The following is a 21716-nucleotide window of genomic DNA, read 5'->3' on the forward strand; positions in this document are numbered from 1 at the left end:
TGGCTTCTGGACCCTCCTGGGTTGTCTGACAGCCCCTTCGTCTCCAGTTCTTCATTCATTGATTCCTGTGCTTTAACAGAGACTCCCAAGGCCGCTCCTCCCACACCCTGAGCCCCCGCCATCACCCATGACACTGGGCTCCCCCACATCTCACACTCCTTTCCGTTCTTTTATTTTTGTAGTAAACTCTCTGGAGGTGGCTGTTGGGGGTTGTGGGGAGGGGGCCCTCCTGGGCAGGGGCTGGGGGCGGGGTTATTGCTCTGAGCTCCCTGTCCCCAGGGGGCCTGTGTGGGGAGGGTGTCAGGACTGGGGCTGGCACAAGAGCAGACGTGGCCGAACAAACACGCAGGTCACAGCACAGGGGTGGGCGGGCAGGAGAGGCTGGGCGCCATATTGCACTTTCGGAGTGGGGCCAGGCGGGGAGCCCCCTCAAACCGGAGCCTGGGAAAGAGGCTGGAGACCATTGTGTCCCCTCCCCCTCTGAAGGGGGAGGCGAGACCCCAACCCAGGGTTAGGAAAGAAGGTGGGTGACCATGTGGCCGGTCCTAGGAGGGGCCGAGGGCAGGGCCTTGGCCTTGGGCAGGACATGGAGGGCACACTGGACCAGGGCAGAGGCTGCCCCCCCAAGCCCCCACCCTGGCAGAATCCTTTACCCCACAATGGTTCAGCTGCCGATCCCCCCTTTGCTCGCCTTGGCCTTGGGGGCACAGGGAGGCCCTCGTCGCCCTCGCTGTCAGAGCTGCAGCCGCTGACATCAGTGATCTCCAGCTCCGAGTCGCTGTCCTCCTTCCCACCCAGCGCAGCCTCTGGACCCCCAGCTCCGGGCAGTGCCAGGCGAGGGGCGGCTGCCAGGCCCGAGGGGCGCTCAGGGCCCAGGCCCTCCCCCGTCGCAGCCAGCAGGGGTGAAGCTGTGGGGCCTCCCCCTGCCCCTGCTGAGGGCAGGTGGCCCAGGGGACCGGCCAGAGGGTTGGGGTAGAAGTGTGGGGGGTAGAGAGAGGGGGGCAGCTTGGGGAAGGGGCCGGTGAGGTACGGGTTAAAGTTCCAGGGGTACTCTGGGAAGGCGCGGCCATAAGGACCCAGCAGGCCAGGGGGCTTAGAATAGCCGGTGGCACCTGGTGAGTACAGGGGACAGAGGATCAGGCCGGGCACACCTCCACTGCCGGGGCTGCCTGCAGTGTTCCACCCGGTTCTCTCCCTCTCTCCCACGCGACATCTGCCGCCCCCCGCCCTGTGGTTGCCCCCAGCTCTCCCCGGGTCTCCCCATTCCTTTGGCGCCCCGAAAGCCCTTCTCCCAGGCTGTTCCCTCTCTAGTTTCCCTCCTCTCCTCCCTGCCTTCCACGAATCCTCCTGTGGCTTTTAAAACATGCACACACACAACCTCGCCCTGGGCCTCCTTCCTGCATCCTGTCTCTCCCCATCTTTGCCCATCCTTTCCCCTCAAACACATGCAGCATTCCCCCCCCCCTCCCCCAGCACCCGCAGGCTCTTACCGGAGCCCAGAAACGGGAAAGGGCTGTCCAGACGCAGTTTATCTGTCTCAGGGGTGAACAGGGGCGCCCGGGCCCCTGGCTCTCCCAGGCGAGGGGCAGAGAACAGGGTCTGCAAGGTCTAGAGGGGGAGGGGGGAGGCAGCACCGCTCAGAGTGGCCGCCCCGTCCCCAGGGGTTGATGGCTGGCGAGGGGGGCACCAGACACCCAGTGCTGGGACCTCAGTGTCCCTAACTCACCTCAGGGGTAAGGGGAGGAGCATCTGGCCCAGGGGTCCCCCCAAAGGGACCAGGGGTCAGCAAGAGTGGGGAGCCCGTGGTGGCTGCTGCCACATCCAACAGCGGGTAGTTGACCAGCACGACTTTGCTGAAGTTGAACTTGTAGGTGAACCTCTTCCCTTTGGTCTTGTGGAGAATCCGCTTGTTGTAGTAGTAGCTAGAGAGAGAATGAGGGAATGCTGGGCAGGGCCCCTAACTCACGTTCTGTGCCAGGCACGGTGCACAGAGCACTATAGTTTGGGGGAGCGGAGGCTCACAGAAGTCCCTTCAGCAAGGTCACAAGGCAAGGAAAGGGTGAAGCAGGCTGGGACGCTGGCTTCCGGCCTTCCTCCTTGCTTCCCGTCCGCTCACAAGTAGTCACGGTAGCTACTGCGCGCTGGGATCCGAGGGATTCTGCCCCAGGAGACTGAGGGCAAGCCCCAGGGGGTGGGGGTCAGGAGGGACAGGGAGGGGAGAAGGGGCAAGGTGCCAGCCGGCCTCTCCCCACCCCTCCTCACCGCAGGGCCCGGCTCAGCTTGTCATAATTCATGTGGGGCTTGCACTTGCGGATGCCCCAGAGCCGAGCCACCTCGTCAGGGTCCTTGATGACGAATTCCCCGTAGTCCCCCCTGCCAGGCGATGACACCCTGGTATTCCTCCTTCTGCAGCAGCTCCAGGATAAAGTGCCACAGCTGGATCTGCCTCGAGCCAGGGGACGACTCCGGCTTGTAGGCCCAATCTGGGAAGGCAAACCCTGGGGACAGGAGGCAGGGGAGTGGCCCCGGGTCAGGACACCGAGGCCAGGGCTCCCGGTCCTACTTGGACTCCGGAACCGAGAGGCATCCGGTCTTCCCCCGACTCCCAGCCTCTGATGAACAGCTAGCTACCCACCCCTTGATGTCTTTAGGGACCCAATTCCTACTCTCTACCCCAGCTGGTGTCTAGTCCCCCATCTGGCCAAAGAGGCAAGAACTCCGTTGTCCGGGGACCCCGGGGTGGCACCTCCAGCCTCATCCTCGACCTTGGCACTTGAAGTCTGCCAGGTTCAGCGCCCCCGGGGTGGGGGTGGGAGGGATCAGTTTCCTGCGGCCTCAACCGTGGGGAGGAAATGGAGGGGGCAGCTTGCAGGGGAAGGGCACCCCCGACACGGGGACAGCCCTCCTCCCGCTGCCCCCTCCAGCCCTGCCCTGAGAAGCCCCCAGTCGCTCCTGCTCTCTGGAACACCCCTGACCCCTTGCTGCATGACCCCCTCCCTGTCCCTTGCCCCCTGCTCCATCTCTCCCTGAAGCCCTCCGCTGACCCCGCCCTGGGGCGGCCAGGCCCGTGTGCCCGTGTGTCTTTGCACCGGTCCGTGTACTTATACTCTCACGTGCCACATCCCCTCCCACACCTGGCTCTGTCGGTCCTAGAGCAGTGTGCATAAGCGTAAACCTGCAGCACGCACACAGCCGTCCCCTCACACTCCAGGGATGCCCAGCTACACCGTGGGACACAGGCGGCCCCGAGGGCGGCGCTCCTGCTGGGGCACGACACCTCGCCCACGACATGCCACCACGGCGGACACACCAGATACCCGGCATCACACGTCCGTCCCAACACACAGTCGTACGTCTCCGGCCCCTCGGAACCAAGACCCACTAACAACGCAGCCATGACGGGAGACGCACAGGACGCCAAAGGCCCAAATCACACACGGTGTGGCAGAACTGGCGGGTGCGGCATCGGGACGCGTGTGTCAGCCTGACAGGCGCACGCGGGCTGAGACCACGCCTGCAGAACGGCCTCCCAAACCCACGAGACACAGGCACCCGCGCGCTGTAACACCCAGGGCTCGCCCCTCGGCACACGCTTCACACACACGAGTGGCCTGCACCCTACTGTCCAAATGTGCCGAATAAGCTGGATGGAAAGGGGAGGGTCTCGCCCACCCCTGAATCTCCCCTCCCATCCACAAGGCCCCGGGCCCGCTTCTGTGCTCAATCCTGGGCCACATCCTCTGTCCTCCCTCCCTCCTCAGAGACCCCCGGGCCCAGGCCTGAGAACAACGCTAAGCTACCTACTTGCTGTGTGGCCCCAGGGTAGGTCCTTGCCCTCTCTGGCTTAAAAGAATTTCAGCGGTAGGAGGCCAGGAGCAGCAGGGTCCCACCCAGGCTGCCTGGCGCTGGTGCGTGAGAATCGGCGCTAATGCCTTCCCGCCGAGGGCTCGGGAGGCGAGGCGGTTTCCTCCCCGAAGGGAGAATTTTTTCTCTCAACCCCGTTCTGGGTCTTTCTTACTCCGGGTGATGGGGCTCAATCAGCTCGTGAGGTCCGGCCCATTCCACACCCGCTACTGCATCACACACACACACACACACACACACACACACGCGCGCGCGCACGACCCCGAGAGGACAGGGCACAACTGCCCCACACCTGCAGATACACGACTCAGTCTGGAACCACCACGTGCCCTCAAACACATTTCCTCAGACGGACTGGATCTGCCGGGACCCACAACGCACAACTAGAGAGGACCCGCAACTTCAGCCCGCAGACACACTGTGACAGACCCCCCCCCCCAAGTTCAGTCACAGTGACCCACGGATACAAGGACCCCTCCCCCCACCGCGCACACACCGACACAGAGGCCTGGGGGGGCACCCACCCGCCCACGCAGCCCGAAGTGCACCGAGACCTCCGTCCCGGACCATGACACGCACCGGGAAGTAATGGTCGAGAGCGCCTCACCCCCGAGGCAGGTACGTGCTTGGCAAGCCCACAGACACCCCCAATCCTAAAACGCAGACATGCTGTGCCCAATGTCCCAAAGAAACCCCCCACCCAGCCCAGAGACGCTCAGGTAGGGGTGTGTGTGTGTGTGTGTGCACGCGCACGAGCAGGCTCGCCAGCTCACACAAAGACAGACGTTGCACATACACTCTCCCAGTGCGACCACTTCTTCCAGAAGCACTGACGTGTGACGCAAGGACACACTCCGAGCCCCCAAACTAGCAGGCACAGAGTCCCAGTCTACACGCACGCACACGCGCACTCCCCATCTGTGGGGCGTGTGACTTGGGCTTAAATGCACGTCCAAGCCGGTCTTACTGTCCACATCCCCAGCTCTGAGTGTCCGCTTCTGAGCAGGCCGTCCTCTGTCCCAGGGCTCCGGCTGGCTGGACCGTGCTCCACGTCCCCCTGGCCAGGCAGCCCCTGTCCGTTTGCACACCCGCGCCTGGCCTGGTGCCCCCTCTGGTCCCCGCCCTGCTCCATCACTGCCCGGGCGTCTCCAGTACCTGCCTCTCTGCCCAAGGTCCTGGGTGGGAGCAGGCCGAGACCCCAGCACCTCGGATCCCAGGAGCCTACCCCTCTCGGACCCCAACACCTCCCCTACCCTCCAAAGACCCTCACGTCCCAGTAGGCAGGTGGCAGGGACATCTGGCTGTGAAGTTCTTAGCCAAGTTTCTCATTAGGGGGTTGCATTCAGGGGACCGTGACAGACCCGGACAGAGGAGGGAGGACAGGAAGAGGTGCAGAAAGGAGGACCCAGCTGGCTGGGAGGGGCAGGAGGTCCGGGCCAGTTACCGGGGGTCCAGAGAGCCGGCAGGGCGGGCGGGGCGAAGAGAAGGTCGGAGACGCAGCTACAGTCCATGGTGGAGCCAGCCCTGCAGAGAGGCCGGGACAGACACACGGGACAGGCGGGGGACAGGCAGGAGAGACAGACAGGGGTCAGTGGGGCGGGCGCTCCCCACGGGCCCTCCCGGCCCGCCACCCGCCACCCTCTCCACCCACGTCCCACGGACCCTGCCTCCCAGCCTCTCCTCCCGCAGCCTCGCCCTCACCCTGTGCCTCAGTCACTACCCACGTCGCCCCCAGCCTCCCTCCGCGCTGCTCCCACTCGCTGGCTCACTCACACTCGCTGGCTGGCCACGCCACCCGCCCGCCCCGCACCAGCTTCGCCGCCGCCGCCGCCGCCTCTCCGGCCGGCTCGTGCCTGACCTCTCATCCGTCTCAGCGTCTCTGGGTCTCTGTCTATCTGGCCGCCCCAGATTTGTCTCGCTCTGAACCTCGCCCCCACCCCCTGGCCCGCCCAGTGGACCCCCCTCCCCCCCGGGCTGGCTCATCTAGCTCCCAAGCGGTCCCCAGCTTTCACCCGCCGGCCCAGAGAGGGCCCCCTGCCCCCGCAGAGCAGCACCCTGAAGGAGGGATCCCACAGATGCGCCTCCCTGACCTCAGACCCCTACCACTTGCACCTGCCTCCCCCAACCTGGACAGCCCCCCCCAGACACCCCTTCCCCTTAGATCTGCCTCCCCCACCCCACAGCCCCCCTCAGATCCCCTTCCCCTTAGACCTTCCTCCCCTCACCCCACAGCCCCCCCAGACACCCCTTCCCCTTAGATCTGCCTCCCCTCACCCCACAGCCCCCCCCAGACACCCCTTCCCCTTAGATCTGCCTCCCCTCACCCCACAGCCCCCCCAGACACCCCTTCCCCTTAGATCTGCCTCCCCCACCCCACAGTCCCCCCCAGACACCCCTTCCCCTTAGATCTGCCTCCCCCACCCCACAGCCCCCCTCAGATCCCCTTCCCCTTAGACCTTCCTCCCCTCACCCCACAGCCCCCCCCAGACACCCCTTCCCCTTAGATCTGCCTCCCCTCACCCCACAGCCCCCCCCCCCGGCACCCCTTCCCCTTATCTGCCTCCCCTCACTCCACAGCCCCCCCCAGGCACCCCTTCCCCTTAGACCTTCCTCCCCTCACCCCACAGCCCCCCCCCGGCACCCCTTCCCCTTATCTGCCTCCCCTCACTCCACAGCCCCCCTCAGACCCCCTTCCCCCAGACAGCCCCCCCAGACACCCCTTCCCCTTAGATCTGCCTCCCCTCACCCCACAGCCCCCCCCAGGCACCCCTTCCCCTTATCTGCCTCCCCTCACCCCACAGCCCCCCCAGACACCCCTTCCCTTTAGATCTGCCTCCCCTCACCCTACAGCACCCCCCCCCAGGCACCCCTTCCCTTAGATCTGCCTCCCTCCAGGAGGCCCCCCCCTCAGATACCCTTCTTCCTCGGATATGCCTCCCCTCAAGACAACCCCCTTAGACACTCCTTCCCCTAAAATCTGCCTCTCCCAAACAGCACCCCTCAGATACCACTTCCTCCTTGGATATGCCTCCCCCCTCAGACACCTGTGCCCCTATCTGTCTCCTCCCTCAGACATATTTTCCCCCTTGAATATGCCTCCTCTTTCAGACACCCCTTCCTCCTTGGACATGCCTCCCCTCTCAGGTCCTCTCTCTCAGACCCCTTGCTCCTTCAGATACCCCTCTCCTCAAATACCCCCTCCCCCCTCCTCACCCGTCTCTCAGAACCTTTACCCTTCTGACAGCCTCTCCCCCGCGGATACCCCACCACACCGACACCCCCCACGCGCCCCCAGACCCTTGGACATCTGTTCCTCTCAGACACCCAGCCCTCGGGCACATCCTCCCCCTTAGCTACTTTTCAGCCCCTCACCGCTCCTCCCTTTGAGACCCCACCTTTCAGAGAGAGCACTTTTCTCAGACCTCCTCGTTCAGACACCCCCCTCAAATACCCCACCCCCACGACGTGCTCTTATAAGACAGCCTTCCCCGCAGACACCGCTCTCCCCAAAGACCCCACACGGCCGCTCTGCTCCCCACAAGCCCCACCTCACCCCTTGGACGGCAGACAAGAGTTGGCAGATGGCCCATTCCCTCCAGACCTGCCGGGTCCCCACGGGCACCCAGGCGGCCCCCCCGCCCCCCGGTGTCCACTGCGTCTCTCCCACACGGTCCTCTCCATCACTCAGGCCCCCGGCCACCTCATCTGCCTCCTCAGGGTCCCCCCTTCCTGCGGCCACCTTGCCCCCACACCCCCATGTCCCCTCTCTCTCCCATCCAATCTCCCCAACTTTCTCTGTTGCTCTCCCTCCCTGTCTCTTCCCCCCCCCACCCCCCCCACTCTTCTCTCTCTCCCCTTCTCTGTCTCCTCCTCATTTCTTTTCCTTTTTTCCATCTCTCTTCTCTCTTTCCTGGTCTTCCTCAACCCAGGGGGTCTCCTCCCATCCTTTCCCACCCCCTCTCCCCAACCCCTGTGCCCCCCCCACCTCCCTCGGGTCTCTCCCATCTCTGGCTTCCCCGCGCCCCATCCCCTCCGTCCCTTCTTCCGCCGGCTCTCCCCTCTCCCCAGCTGTGCCACCACCCCGGCTCGGCCCCCAGCCCGTCCCGCCTCAGTCTCCCCATCTCCCTCCCGGCTCCTCCGGCTCCGCACCTCGCCGGCCACCTCTCTCCCACCTCCCGCTCGCTCTGCCTCTCCGGGTCCCCCTCCCTCCTGCCTCCGCCCCCGCCCCCACCCCCACTGGCCCCTCTCATTTCCGTGTTGGTTTTGATTTCTCTTCCCGACGCTTTCAACTCCCCGCCGCCTCCTCCGGACACGTTATAACGAGGAGCCGTGGGATCGGCGCTCCGGGCCCTGCTCCCACGCTCCCCCCCCCCCGCATCTCTCACGCGTCTCTGCCGTCTCGCCATCTCTGCCTGCCCCTTCTCCGTCCCCGTCTCTGTCCGGTCAGGCCCACAGGGACTGGGTCCCTGCCCTGACGGACGGGGTCCACAGCACCACGTCTCAGGGTTCCCCGTGTCTCTCTCTCTGGGTCCCCACGTCTCTCCACGTCTCTCCTCCCCACGTCCTTGTCTCTCCGTCTCCGTCTCTGTCTCCGCATCTCTGTTTCCGTCCCACTGTCCGTCTCTTGGGGTCCCTTTGATCTCGCCCTGCCCCTGGCGCCCCCCTGGCCCCATTGATCGCCGATCGACCGGTGGAAGGAGCGCGGCCTGCGGGGCTGGGGCCGCGGGGCCAGGCAGGGGCCCGGTTAGGACGCTGGACACACGGACAGCCGGCCCCAGACCCGGTAGCTGTGGAGGGGAGCCGCTGCAAACCCCCGCCCCGCCCCGCCGGTCCGCGCCGTGCGGATGGGGACTCCGGGCCAGCTTTAATTTTTAATTTTATTTTGCTTCCTCCCCCCCCCCAACCCCCCATCTCCACCGCCTGCAGCCACGGCACTGAATGTATGTGTGCTTGTGCGTGTGCATGCAGCAGTGTGGGGAGAGGGGCTGGGCAGGCAAGACGCTGCCTCTCCCCTCCTCGCCAACCAGTCACACAGACCCACAATCCGGCCCAGGCACACTTCACACAGACCCACACGGCACCCTCGGCACCCCCCCCACCCGTGTCATACGCAACACACAGACACGCAGGTCAAGACAGCCACACGCCCCGTGACCGTCACACACACACACACACACACACACACACACACACACACACACACATCACGACGCTCACAGATATTCACAGAGGAACACACGGTTGTCTAGGGATACACACACCACCTTGATCCCACCCGGAAGCGGAGACACACAACCGTGGACAGAAACACACTGACACAATCGCACGCAGACACGCAGACCTACGAGCACACACGGACACGGCGCCACACCCACCCGGGCACACACACACCAGCACAGCCAAGCCAGGGACACAAGGGACACACGCGAGGGACGCAACAGCTGCACACAGTGCCACACGCACCAGCACCAGAGACCCTGTGTCACACGGAGACACAGACGCACACGTGGCACCGATACAGCCACCATGAGACCGCACACACGTGCGCGCACACACAAACACACACACACACACGCACATGGACCAGCCCGCCCAGCAGCACGCTCACACCCAGAGGCCAACTGGGTGACGGGCTGTGTCGCGGCGAGGCGGGCACTCGGAGGTCAAGCCGCCGTCTGTCCGGCTGTCTGTCCACCCGCCCCCCCCCCCCCCCCCCGCACTTCTCCAGCGCGTGTCTGCGTGTGTAAAGCGGGCACCGTCTCAGGCCTACGTCTGCCTCTGTCTCTCTAGAGATGGGGCTCCCGGCCTCAGGCCCACGGGCTGGCGGGGTCCGTCTCACAGAGGTCTTTGTTGTTCCATCCCTCCGTCCGCCTGGAGCTCCAAGAGTCTCGGGGTCTGCGGTTCTTGTCTCTGTCTTAGGGCGTCTCTGTCTCTCTCTGTCTCTGGGCGTCTCTGTCTCTCCACATCTCTCCTCGCCTCTGGTCTCCTCACCCCCGCCCCCCCCCCAGCACCCCGGCCCCCTGGGCTGGGGTTTAACCAGTTGTCTTGATTTCTCTAAGCTGCTCCGGCCGCCTCGGGAGCCGCCTCGGGCCTCACCCCCCCCCCCCACAGCCCCTTCATCCCTCACCCAGCACCCCCTCCCCTTAACACAATCTGCACAAGTGGAATGAAAATTGATTTTTTTTTTAAATTTCATATCTTCTCCGGGGCTCTGTCTAAAGAGGAGAGAGACGCGGCCCAAGACCCTTCTCCCGCTGCCGCCCCCGCACGCGCACACGCACACACACGCCAACAGGCACACACCTCACAGCTAGACACACACGCGTATACACCCTGACCCTCCGTCTGCACCCGCGCCGGGGACACGCCTCTCCCTAGGCCACACGCCCACGCGGGACACATCTGGGCACACGGCGGACACACGGCAGACTCTCGCACCACCCTCTCCAGGCCCCCACCGGTAGGCACGCGTCGCGCACCGTGCGCCCTGTCCCCTCCGGCCGCGCACGGCCCAGCCGCCCGCTGTCGCACGCTACCTGCGCACGTGCTCGCACACGCACCTGCCCACATCCGTGTGCACACGGGCCCGAAGGCGGTCTCACCGCAGGCACCAAGGGGGCCTCTGCGGCTGTCCCGAGGAGGACTGGGCCAGGAAGGGGATGGGGGGGCTTTCCTGCCTGGACTTGCCCGCCCCCCCCCACCCCCAAGGTCACCCCCACTCCCACCCCTGCCCGCATCAACCAAATGCTTCAGCCTGCCCCCGGGCGGGGGCGTCTCTGCGTCTGGGGTGCGTGAGCGCACGTGTACGTACGTTCCCACGCAAACACGCCGCTGGCTGTTTCTCTCCAGGCCACACGCCGTCATCCCCACAACAGGCTGGCTCATTTGAGAGCTAGCGCATCTCCACTCGGGCACACGAAACGCGCAGGGACAGACGGGGCGCCTGAGCGGCTCGGTCGGTTGAGCGTCTGACTTTGGCTCAGGTCATGATCTCACGCCTGTGGGTTCGAGCCCCGCGTCGGGCTCTGTGCTGACGGCTCAGAGCCCGGAGCCTGCTTTGGATTCAGTGTCTCCCTCTCTCGTGATGCCTCTCCCTTGCTTGCACTCTGTCTTTCAAAAATAAATGTTCAAAAAAAAAAATTAAAAAGTTAAAAAAAAAAAATGCAGGGGCAGGAGCACGCAGGCCCCCATGACAGAGACCCACGGAATACACGCGACACACACAGGGCAGCGCGGAGCACACGTCTGTGCCCGCGCGTCATCACACACACACACACACGGCCTCACGCGTGCTGGGGCGTCAGCTCCCACGTGGAGAGCACACGCGCACCAGCCGGACGGGCACACGTAGACACGCAACCACAAGCGCACAGGGCCTTCGACACTCTTCGGGGCACACGCAGGATCGTTTCACGTCCGGCCTCGGACTCGGACACAAGCCCACAGGCTCGGAGATACGACGGCACCTCCTTAACACCAAACACACCACCACCCAGGCTCACGCGGCCGGTTTTGACGCGGGTGGGGGTGGGGGTGGGGGTGGGGGTGGGGGGGGGCGAGCGGGAGCTGTGACCACAGCCCACAGTTGCTCCTTCACAGTGTCCCATGCCCACACTCGCCAGCCTGGCTCCTGGGGTGGTGCCCGCTCGCCCCCCCCCCCACCCCACGCCTCCCTTGGACTAAGCCTTCTGGTCTCCTCGCCTGCAGAGGCGTGGGCCGTCCCGGTCACCGAGACAGGCCAGCAGACTTGGAAAGTTCAGACTCCGCACCACTCCAGAATCGTGGGCAGTCACACCAGATACCCGCAGAGGAGCGTCACACGCACAAGGCACGCACGGGCTCACAGACACGGCTCAGACGGCGTCTCCCAGCCCCCACGGGCTCCCGCTCCCACACTTAGTCCCCGCTGCCCTGGAACGCACGGGTCTCCGCAGGTCACGTCTGCACGCACTGCAACACAAGTCACAGCCACATGAACCGTCAAGCCCGCCCCCACCCCCCACCCCCCCCACCCCCCCCGCAGTGTCACACACACACACACAGAGTTACGGTAGCTTGCGCGTGTGCACACGCATATGCACACACACCAGACTCTGTGTGAGACAGGAGAACGGGCCGGCAGACAGACAAGGCACCGGCCTCCCGGCCCGGAGAAGGTGTGTCTGAGACGCGATTTGGGGAAGGCGAGAGGCACCAAGCCATGGCAGCACCAGAGACCTCACACCCACCCTCTCCCCCTCTCTCTCCCTCTCGCTGGTGTCTCTGGGTCTGTCTCTCTGTCTCCGTCTCTCTCGTTCCCTGAGTCCCAGTCTCTGCACGAACATCCCTGGGGCTGTGGCCAGCACGCGGAACCGTGTCAGTTGTGGGGGGAGCGTCCCCGGGGAGGTGGGAGCCGCAGTGCCACGCACCCCGCCTACCAAACAGCACTGGGGGAGGGGAGGGGAGGGGAGGGGAGGGCGGGAGGCGCCACCGCGGATGTGGACCCAGAGCTCAGGCTGCTTCCCTACCCCCTGCCTTCCCCTTCAGAGACCCCAAGAGATGGAGGAAGCGTGGGGGGCGGGCAGAGGGAGGGGGGAGACACCCAGAGAGGGAGAGTGGGGGACAGAGACAAGCGGAAAGCAACACCTACCGGGAGGCAGAGGGGGACAGAAGGGGATGAGTTAGGGAAACCTGGAAAAGGGGAGTGAGTCAGAGCCGCTTGGACAAAGTGAATTAGGGAGACAGAGGTCGGGAAGAGAGCTGTTCCAAGGAGGGACCCCGTCAGGGAGAAAGGAGAGGAGGGGCAGAGATGCGGAAAATTGAGGGATTAGGACGGAGGCAAAGGAGTGGGCAAGGAGGGCAGAGGCTGCAGGGGCTGCAGGGGCAGAGGAGGCGGGAGCAAGGGGAAGGCACAAGCGTGGGCTCATGGCCAGCACAAGGCCCAGCTGTGGTCTTTGGCGGGGGGGGGGGGGGGTCAGCGTCCCCAGGGGCTGACCCAGCTCCTGGCTACCGCCCCAACTCCAAAACCACCCTGCCCCTCCCTCCTCACCTCCACCTGGCCAGGTCCCACCTCCTGCCTCATCCTGAACCCCAACCTCTTCCCTAGACTCCTCAGCTCCAGCTCCCTCCCCTGTCTCATCCCTACACCCCAGCACCACCCTCCCCCGCCCCCCCCCCCCCCCCCCCCCCCCGCCAACTGCCTTGTATCAGAGACAGTGACAGAGGTGCAGGGGCAAGGGCTGTGATCTGGCAGTGCCGGAGGAGTGGAGGAACAGAAAGCTGAAGGCAAGTGTGGCCAGCTAATCCCAGCGGCCAAAGTCCAAGAGGGCCCCTCTGGACCGTGATGGCCAAGAGGCAGGGGCAGGGGCACCCTGTGTCCTGTTCGTGGGGCTTGGCACCAAGTATGTGCTCAGGAAACGGGGCTTAAGTGAAACTTATATTAAAAGGAGGCAGAGAAACAGAGGGACAGGGAGTCAAAGGGACAGAAAGCCAGGGACCAAGGGGCAGTGATGAAGGTGGTACAGCGAGACGTGGGGTCAGGGGCACAGAGATGGGGGGGGGACAGGAAGACCGAGGGATGAAGCAGGGGGACAGACAGACGGGGGACTGAGACACAGGAACAGAGGGGGACAGAGAAACAGATGAGGAACAAAAATGGGGGAGAAGCGAGTGACTGAGGGTCAGAGAAAATGAGGAACAGATAAATGGGGTCAAAGACCCAGGAAGGCAAACATGAGGCAAAAAGGGAAGAGAGGCACAGGCGGACAGGCAAGCAGGAAACAGAGGGCAGGGCCCCAGAGCCTGGGGCCAAGGGCAGGTCCTGGGCCCATGGGAGCTGGGTGCCTGGGCCACAGGGGATCCCACGAGGGCCAGAGAAGGGCCGGGGTCCGGCCAGGCTGGGGGAGGCTCGGGGCTCCAGGGGCATCGCACGGTGCTAATTCAGCTCCATCGATCAGACGGGATGAGAGCAATAAATTATTGTGACAAGATGCAATCCTGGCCCGCGCACTGCCGCCGAGGCGGATCGATCCCTGTCCCCAGCCCCACACCGGGTCCCATGCCCAAGCCCTGGCCCGGACGCCTCTGCCCATCTCTCTCTCCGTTCCCCCACCACACATACTCCCACCAACATCCAGGTGGGGCAGCAGCCCTTGGGGAGAGATGGGAGCAGAGAGGAAGCCACGGAGGGAAGATCAGCCCCCATCTGGCCCAGGTCCTCTTGCCTCCCTCACCACCCCACCCTCACCACACGACCTGGGAGGTAGCAAGTGCCGTGATGCCCATTTCACAGATGCGGAAACTGAGGCTCAGGTAGGAAAAGTAACTTGGCCAAAGTCCCACAAGGGTGAGTGGGGAGGCCTGGACTCAAACGTGGGTCAGGACTTCAAGCCCCCAAAACCTGTACTTTCGGAGGAGAGAACAAAGGAGAGGGAAAGAAGAGGTGGGAGGAGACAGAGAACGAGAAAGAGACAGAGAATGCAGGACACAGAGAACAAGAATCAGACCCTATAAAGAGAGAAGATACAGAGATACAGAGACACAGAGACAGACGGAGGTGGAGAAACACGGCGAACGAAGAGACAGGGAGGGAGGAAGAGAGAGACAGAGATACAGAGAGAGACAGAGACTCAGATTCGGGAGACAGAGAGGAAGCACACAGAGGGAGGGTGGGCAGAGAGGCACCAGGCTGGGGAAGACGGGTGTGCAGAGATGGGTAGTTCTGCAGGGCAAGGGGTGTCTGAGGAGACAGGAGCGTGTTGGGAGGAGCTGGGCTGGCTCCGGGCAGCTTGGACGGTGGGAGGGATTGAGGATGTGAGTGACCAGCTCGGCCCCGGGGAGTGGGTGTCCAAGAGACAGGTGTACGAGCAGCGAGATGGGACACGACTGATGGCAGGAGTGGGGGGAGAACGCGAGGCTGGGCAGCAGGAGGGCTGCTGGGTCACGGAGAAACAAGGGTTGCCAAAGTGACAGGGCGGACAGGTGCCTCTGTGGAGGAAGCAGGTCACCTGCTAGGCAGGTGGGGGAGGTAAGGACACCTGGATGACTGAAGTCAGATGGCCTCCAAGAACTGCCGGTTTCTGAGACCTCAGGGAAACTACTCCGTTTCTCGGGGCTCAGTTTCCTTCTCCGTAAATTGGGGATAAGAATAAGGACCTGCCTCCCGGGGGGCCTCGTGAGGAGGAAACGAGACTGTGGTTAGAAAGAACGGAGAACACTGCCAGTCACCGAGACAGGCTGAATAAGCAGTGGCTGGCTGGGGCTCCTGGCTGCCTCGGTCAGTAGAGCCTGCAAGTCTTGATCTCAGGGTCGTGGGTTCGAGCCCCGTGTTGGGTGCAGAGATTAAGGTCTAAAACAAAACAAAACCAAAACGCAAAGAAACCGGGCAGGAGCTGGGAACACGTTCCGAGTAGGCAGGTGCTACTCAAGGAGCGGTCCGCGGGCCAGGAGCACCTGGAGCTTGCTAGAAATGCAGTCTCGGGCTCCACCCCAGACCTGCCGCACCAGGGTCTCTGGGGCGAGGCCCGGAGCGGTATGTGCCAGCGGCCCCTCCACGTGTTTCCCCTGCACACTGAAGTCCGAGAGCCTCCGGCTTAAGGGAGTCTGTACGATGCAGAGGGCAGGTGTGGGAACCCCTGGGAACAGTGTTATGTGGTCAGCAAATGCTACAGGTGTTACTTAAGCTCATCAAGGAAGGTGTTCCCTGAGGGGCTAGATGGCCGGTGACATGTCCTGTGAAAAGGGACAGGTATCTCCAGAGGGGAGCAGGCTAGAGACAGGTGCGAGGGATCTGAAGGTTAGGCTCTCAAGGTGCGGGGGTGGGATGGGGGGGGGTGACAGGCCGCACGAGCACAGCTGAGACAAGGTGGCTGAGAGGTGTTGGGTTATGTACCCAATGTCTGAAAAAGCCGTGAAGGGGGGTGGCCTGGCTGGCTCAGTCGGCACAGCATAAGACTCTTGATCTCAAGGTCATGAGTTCAAGCCCCACACTGGGCATGGAGCTTACTTAAAATTTTTTTTTTTTTTTAAAAGAAAAAGCAGGGCGCCTGGGTGGCTCAGTCGATTAAGCGTCCGACTTCGGCTCAGGTCATGATCTCATGGTTCATGAGTTCGAGCCCCACATCGGGCTCTGTGCTGACCGCTCAGAGCCCGGAGCCTGCTTCGGATTCTGTGTCTCCCTCTCTCTCTGCCCCTCCCCCACTCATGCTCGGTCTCTCTCAAAAATAAATAAAATGTTTATTTAAATAAAAAAATAAAAAAATAAAAAGCTGTGACGGGACAAGAGCTACGTGGACGTCAGTGAGAGGGAAGGAGACTCGAAGCTGGTTCACGTCTGTGGGGCAAGAGTGTGGCCAGGAGCAGGCATTCCCTTTGTGGACAGGCTGGGGATGCCAGGGGTATGGCAGAGACCCACTTGAAGAGATGAAAAGCAGAGAGAGATCAGGGAGGCGACAGGTGTGGAAGCCTCGGTACGTGTTTGCTGCAGGAGTGAGTGGACAGGACATTGGAGCCGGTGATGTTCTGGCAGACAGGTGAGGAAGGGGCAGGTATGGAGAGACGCTGGGCTGACCTCGTGCAGCAAGGAAGGGGGGATGTGGGAAACATGGGGAATTAGTTCTGTGGGGGAGGAAGAGAAGTAGGTAGTGCCTGAGGGACGGTGTGGGGCAACAGGTAGCTGCCTGAGGCCAAGGTCAGATTCCCCGTCCAAACCTGTGTACGTATAAGGTGGTGGTGTGAGAGACAAAAGAGAAGCAGAGACAGAGAGATAGAAGGGGCCAGAGACAACGTGAGCAGCTCAAGTGTGGAGGGGGGAGGGGTGACTTTCAGGACAAGGGCTGGTAGGAGACATCATGGCAGGGGGGAGGCACACGAGGAAGGGTGCCCAGGGCCCACTGCACGTGTGAGCAATCAAGCCGTGCCGATTAGGAGACAGGTGCGGGTAGGTGGGTGCACCTGCCGTCTGGGGTGAGTCACCTGAACTGACAAGCGGAAAAGACAGCGGAAGCAGGTATCTTTGGGCCAAAGGATGGGAGACGGAGTGTGGGGGGCGTTAGGTGCAGGCAGGGAGCGTGATGGGAAGCAGGTGTGTTCTCAGGTGACACATGAGTGGGAAGTGCTTCTGGAAGGACAGGTACGAGGGTGGACAAGGTTAGCATTGGAAGGGAGAAGTATGGGACGGGAGACGTGGGAGGGGGCAGGTTAAGGGGATGAGTGCTTATGTGCGAAGGACGGAGTGTGGGTGTGTGTGTGTGTGTGTGTGTGTGTGTGTGGCGGGGGGGCAGAGAGAGAAGATAGGGTGGACAGGTACTGTTTGAGACACAGAAGTGAACAGGAATGTGTGAGAAGTGTGTTTACTAAGTGTGTTTAGAGCTTCAGGGAATGGGGGGGTGCAGGTAGGAAAGGGACGATGTGGCATGCGTGGGACAGAGGCAGGGATTCGAATGGAAGGGGCCGATTTTGGAGAACAGGTGTTACCTGGAGAAGCAGGTAAGAGAGGACACGTGTCACCGAGAGATCATAGGCATCTGTGGGGCAGGTTGCAAGGGACACGTGTTACCTGTAAAAGCAGGTGACAGGAAATAGGTGACACCTACAGGGACAGATGAAGAGAACAGGTTACCTGCAGGGGACAGGTATAAGGAGACTAACGTTACCTGGAGGTCCAGATGTGGGGAACTGAAGGGGACACGCTAACGTGAAGGGTGTGTTGATACACAGGTGTGAGTGAAAGGTGTTACCTGCGGCCACAGGTGCGCGCAGCATGGCTCTTCAGGGTGATTCACTGCCTTGGTTTCACCTCCTTCCCTCTCCTCCCCTCCCCAGGGGCCAGGGCTGGCGCTGGGATCCCTCCCGCGGGCTTCGGCCCCTGGCAGGGCGCGCAGTTAGCTCACGCAGTCAGCTCTGGGCTCAGCGAGGCCGGCCGGGCCTGCCGGGCAGCCGGGCTCCTGAGGCTGCTTGGCGATGCGGAGCGCGTCTGGGCCTCGGCGGGCCGGCCGGGCAGGGGGAGCGGGCGGGGGGGCCGTTTAGCCGTGATAGATCCGCGCGCCGCTTGTCTCTTAATCTCCGGAGCGACCGATCGATTCGCTATTTCCCTTTGTTGCCAGAAAATTCGATCCTGGGCCTGGAATTAGGTCCCCGGCTTAATCTGAGCGGAAACCAGCAAGGGGGAGACAGAGACAGAGATGCTGGGAGAGGCAGAGACAGAGAGATAGCAAGAGACAGAGAAAGGCAGAGACAGAGAGACACTGAGAAAGACCTGGGGAGAGAGAGGCACAGAGATTCTGAGATCGTCCGAGAGTTGGACCCAAAGAGGAAGAGAGAGATGCTCCAAAAGACAGAGATAAAGAGTCAGAGACAGATTCTTGGAGTTAGAGGTGGAGCCAGAGATGCTGGAAGAGACAGAGACACAGTCAGGAGAGACCCAGCCACGGAGGAGATGGCAGAGGTGGCCCAGCATGGCCCTGGGACGGTGGTGGAATGACAGACAGCAAAGGCGTGCAGCATACTGGCCACCTGTCCCCAGAAGGACACAGTCCCTGGAAGGTCAGGAGCTCCCAGCCCCAAAGTGTGTAGACCCATTTATTGGCCCAAATGACCCCCTTCCACCAAATATCCAGACCCCAAATATCCAGAGCTAAGTGTGCAGACCCTCAGCCTTGAACTCCAGCTCCAAATCCAGACCTCCCAGCACCACCACCACCCCCAGCTAAACCTTCATACTGACCACAGCCCCAAAGGTCCACGCCCCATACGGACTCCAGCCTCAAACTGTCAGCTCTCAACCCCCAATAGCCAGTCTCTTGGCTCTGAACCCCCGGGTCCCAAATTTCAAGCCCTCAGTCCTGGTCTCTAAAACCTCCCAGGATTCTAGCCCCGCACGTCCAGAACCCCCTCAGGTGTGCCCGAAGGCCCCGGTTCCCAAATAGACCCCAGTCTCTGCCGACCCCGTCTCTAGCGCTCTCACGCACTCCTCCGCCCCCCCCCCTCCGGAGCCCCTGTCCCGTGCGCGCACCTCCAGCCCTCTCCCCCACCCCCAGAGCTGGGCGCTGCCCCCACCCCCACCCCGGGCCGCCTCCGCCCTGGGCCGCCGACCCCTCCCGTCTTCCCCGCCCCGGGCTCGGCGGCCCGGCTCCGACGGTCCCTCGGGAGCACCTCCCGCGCCCCGCCCCCCATCCCCGCCCCCGCGCCGGCCCGCGGCGCTCACTCACTTTCCGGGGTTTGCGCCTCCGCTCCGGTCCGGCGAGAAGTGTTTAAAGTTCGGATCCCGCAGCCATGGCCCCGGCGGCGTCCTGGGGAGCGGGCTCCGGGGCGGGGGGCGGGGCCGGGCGGGGGGCGAGGCCCGGGGGCCCCGGGGGACGGAGCGGGAGCGAGAGTCACTGCGAGACCCGGACGGAGAGACCCGGAGACGGAGGGACAGCCGGGGACGCGGAGAGGGGGGCCGAGCAGAGACCGCGAGACGCGGAGAGAGACGCGCGGGAGAGAGGCGCGCCGAGAGCCGGAGACGCGGGCCGCCGGGGACGGGGCGGGGGTGCGGGGGCGCGGGCGGCCGGCCGTCCTCCTGAGCCTCCTGCGCTGCTTCCTCCTCCTCCTCCTCCTTCTCCTCCCTCTGCTCCTCCGCGGCGCGCCGCGCGCCTCCGCCCTCGCGGCCGCCCGGCCGGCTCGGCGCGCAGATATATGGAGGCGGCGGCGGCGGGCGCTGCGGGGGAGGGGGCGGGAGCGCGATCGATGGAATATAATTTTCCTCAAACTCGGAAAATAAAGTTCAGAGCTGATCAAATTTGAAAACAGATGTCGAATCGCGACTCTAAATAAGGTTCGATCCCGGGACTGAGGGAGTGGGGGTGGGGGCGGGGTGGGTGGAGAGACCCCCCCCCTTTCTCTCCCCTCCCCGCCCCGCCCCTCCCGAGGAGGACGCGCGGACGAACCGACTGGCGGGTAGGAGGTGGAGGGAGCAACTACGCGGCCAGGACCCCTGCTGGACGCTCGAAACGGACCCGGACACACAGACACACAGGCACCCGGACATGGGGACGCGCGGAGACAGTAACACAGTGCAAACACACGCAGGATACACAGCCTAGTGGGCACTTGGACACTCAGACACACACAGAAGTACATACACAAACAGATGGACCCTGAATCACTGACCCACAGACTGGACACACAGACACACACACAACCATGGCGACACACGGTCACACTCCACCTCTGAACACACAAAGCTTGGGTGACGCACAAGCCCAGGGCATCTGGACAGACACACTGACAAGCACAGAACCCCGGGGCAGGCAGGCTGACCCTCCCCTTCACACGCCCCACGCCTTGTCAGGAGCTCACTCACACCTGCAGGGACAGGGAAGGGCCGGATCTGCTCCCGCTGAAATAAGAGCCATGGCCTCAGGCCTCCGAGAGCAGCAGCCCCCAGCCCCAGAGTTCAGCTCCCCTCCAGACTCCCTGGCCTAGCCTGACCATGGCCTTCGTCACCCACTCTCCCCTTCCCCTCCTTCCCCTCACTGCTTCTGCGCCCCCCCCCCCCACTTTTCTCTCCCATTCTCAGGTCAGGCTCTGCCCCACCCCCAAGCACCAGTGACCCTTTCTCAGGGGAACAGCAGCCCTTGGAGTCACCTGCCTCAAGAGAGAGAGGGTCTCGGGGCAAAACAACAGTCCCCAGAGGAATACGCCCCGGCCAGGGCAGCTATGCAAGATCTCACCAGCCCCAGTGACCCCTGGGCAGGGACGCGGGGGGGGGGGGGGGGGGGAGTGAGACGGAAGGATGGAGCCAGAGGATCTGAGAGAACTTCAGCAGGCTCCAGCCCCACCACCGCTCCCAGGCACTTGGGCAAGTTACTCAGCATCTCAACGTGAGCTAGTAAGCGCGAGCCTCACGTGGCCCAGCTGCGATGCAGGGCGGTCACGACAGCTACCTCCGAGGGAGGGGAGCAGCAGGACGGGGTGGGGGGAGCGCTTCCCCCTGGGTCAAGCACGAAATAAACCACTTGCTATGAACGTCACTACTTTGGAACGATCATATTAAAAATACTAAACGTTCCTCCAGAAAACGAGAAGCCCCTCATCTGTTTCCGCGTGGACCCACGCTCTTCCAGGGAGCCAGCAGGGGGCCCCTGCACTGGGCGTCTCCACCCCTTCATTAGGCCATTCCGGAGACCCCTCTGGAAAGCCACCGGTCCTCCCGAGTGTCTAGAACCACTCTGGACTGTGTACAGCATCCCTGAAGATAGCTCACCGGCCGGACTTGAACCTCTGGGGTGTCTGTGACCTCCAGCCGACTGAGGAGAACACCCACCCAGCACCTTCGCGGTCCATGGCTCTGAATGCCAAGGAGGAGGTTCCAGAACACCCCCTGGGAGGTAGGACTCCTCGTCTGCACGTGATGCCATTCAGGGGAGAAACAACACCCTCCAGGTGTTTCAGGAAAGCTAGAACACTGTCAGGACGTCGAGAACACCTACTGGAACGTACTTAATGACCATTAAATGCACGAAGGAACACCTGGGAAGAGAGAAGGGACACCTGAGCAGCAAGAACTCCATTAACTGTATGTTACACCCTTCAGTTAGAGAGCCCACCGCTGTGGGGAGGCAACACTTATTACACTGCACGCAGCACCCTTCTGGAAAATAGGAGAACATCCTTGGAATGTTAGTGACAGCCGCCCATAAGACAGCAAAGAGCACCAGCCAAGAGAGCTTTCATACTTTTTATCTCTAAATATCTCTTTGTCTCTAATCCCGGCCTCTGGGATTGGCGAGGGCAACCCAGGGCGTCCCACTGTAGGTAACACCTGTGAGGGGCTCGCATTGCCCAATCGGAGGTTATGGCTGACCGCCACCCCCCACCCCCACCCCACCCCCAGG

At 63.0% G+C, this 21716-nt stretch overlaps 1 protein-coding gene and 1 long non-coding RNA gene across 2 annotated transcripts; both read right to left on the reverse strand.

Moving 5' to 3' along the window:
• Positions 1–150: 150 nt before the first annotated feature.
• On the reverse strand, positions 151–21614 carry ERFL (ETS repressor factor like). The gene is given in 7 exon segments (XM_045045526.1): positions 151–1112; positions 1491–1608; positions 1727–1922; positions 2263–2372; positions 2374–2498; positions 5309–5388; positions 21086–21614. Coding segments are annotated over 7 exon segments (1392 nt in total). The 5' UTR covers positions 21166–21614; the 3' UTR covers positions 151–429.
• Positions 14562–18818, reverse strand: LOC123382174. Its single transcript, XR_006590149.1, has 2 exons — positions 17317–18818; positions 14562–15190 (listed from the first exon to the last, which is right to left on the reverse strand). It is a non-coding gene; the product is annotated as an uncharacterized LOC123382174 (long non-coding RNA).
• Positions 21615–21716: the final 102 nt, after the last annotated feature.

Source organism: Felis catus, chromosome E2 (assembly GCF_018350175.1).
Source record: "Felis catus isolate Fca126 chromosome E2, F.catus_Fca126_mat1.0, whole genome shotgun sequence".
Classification (NCBI taxonomy): Eukaryota; Metazoa; Chordata; class Mammalia; order Carnivora; family Felidae; genus Felis; species Felis catus.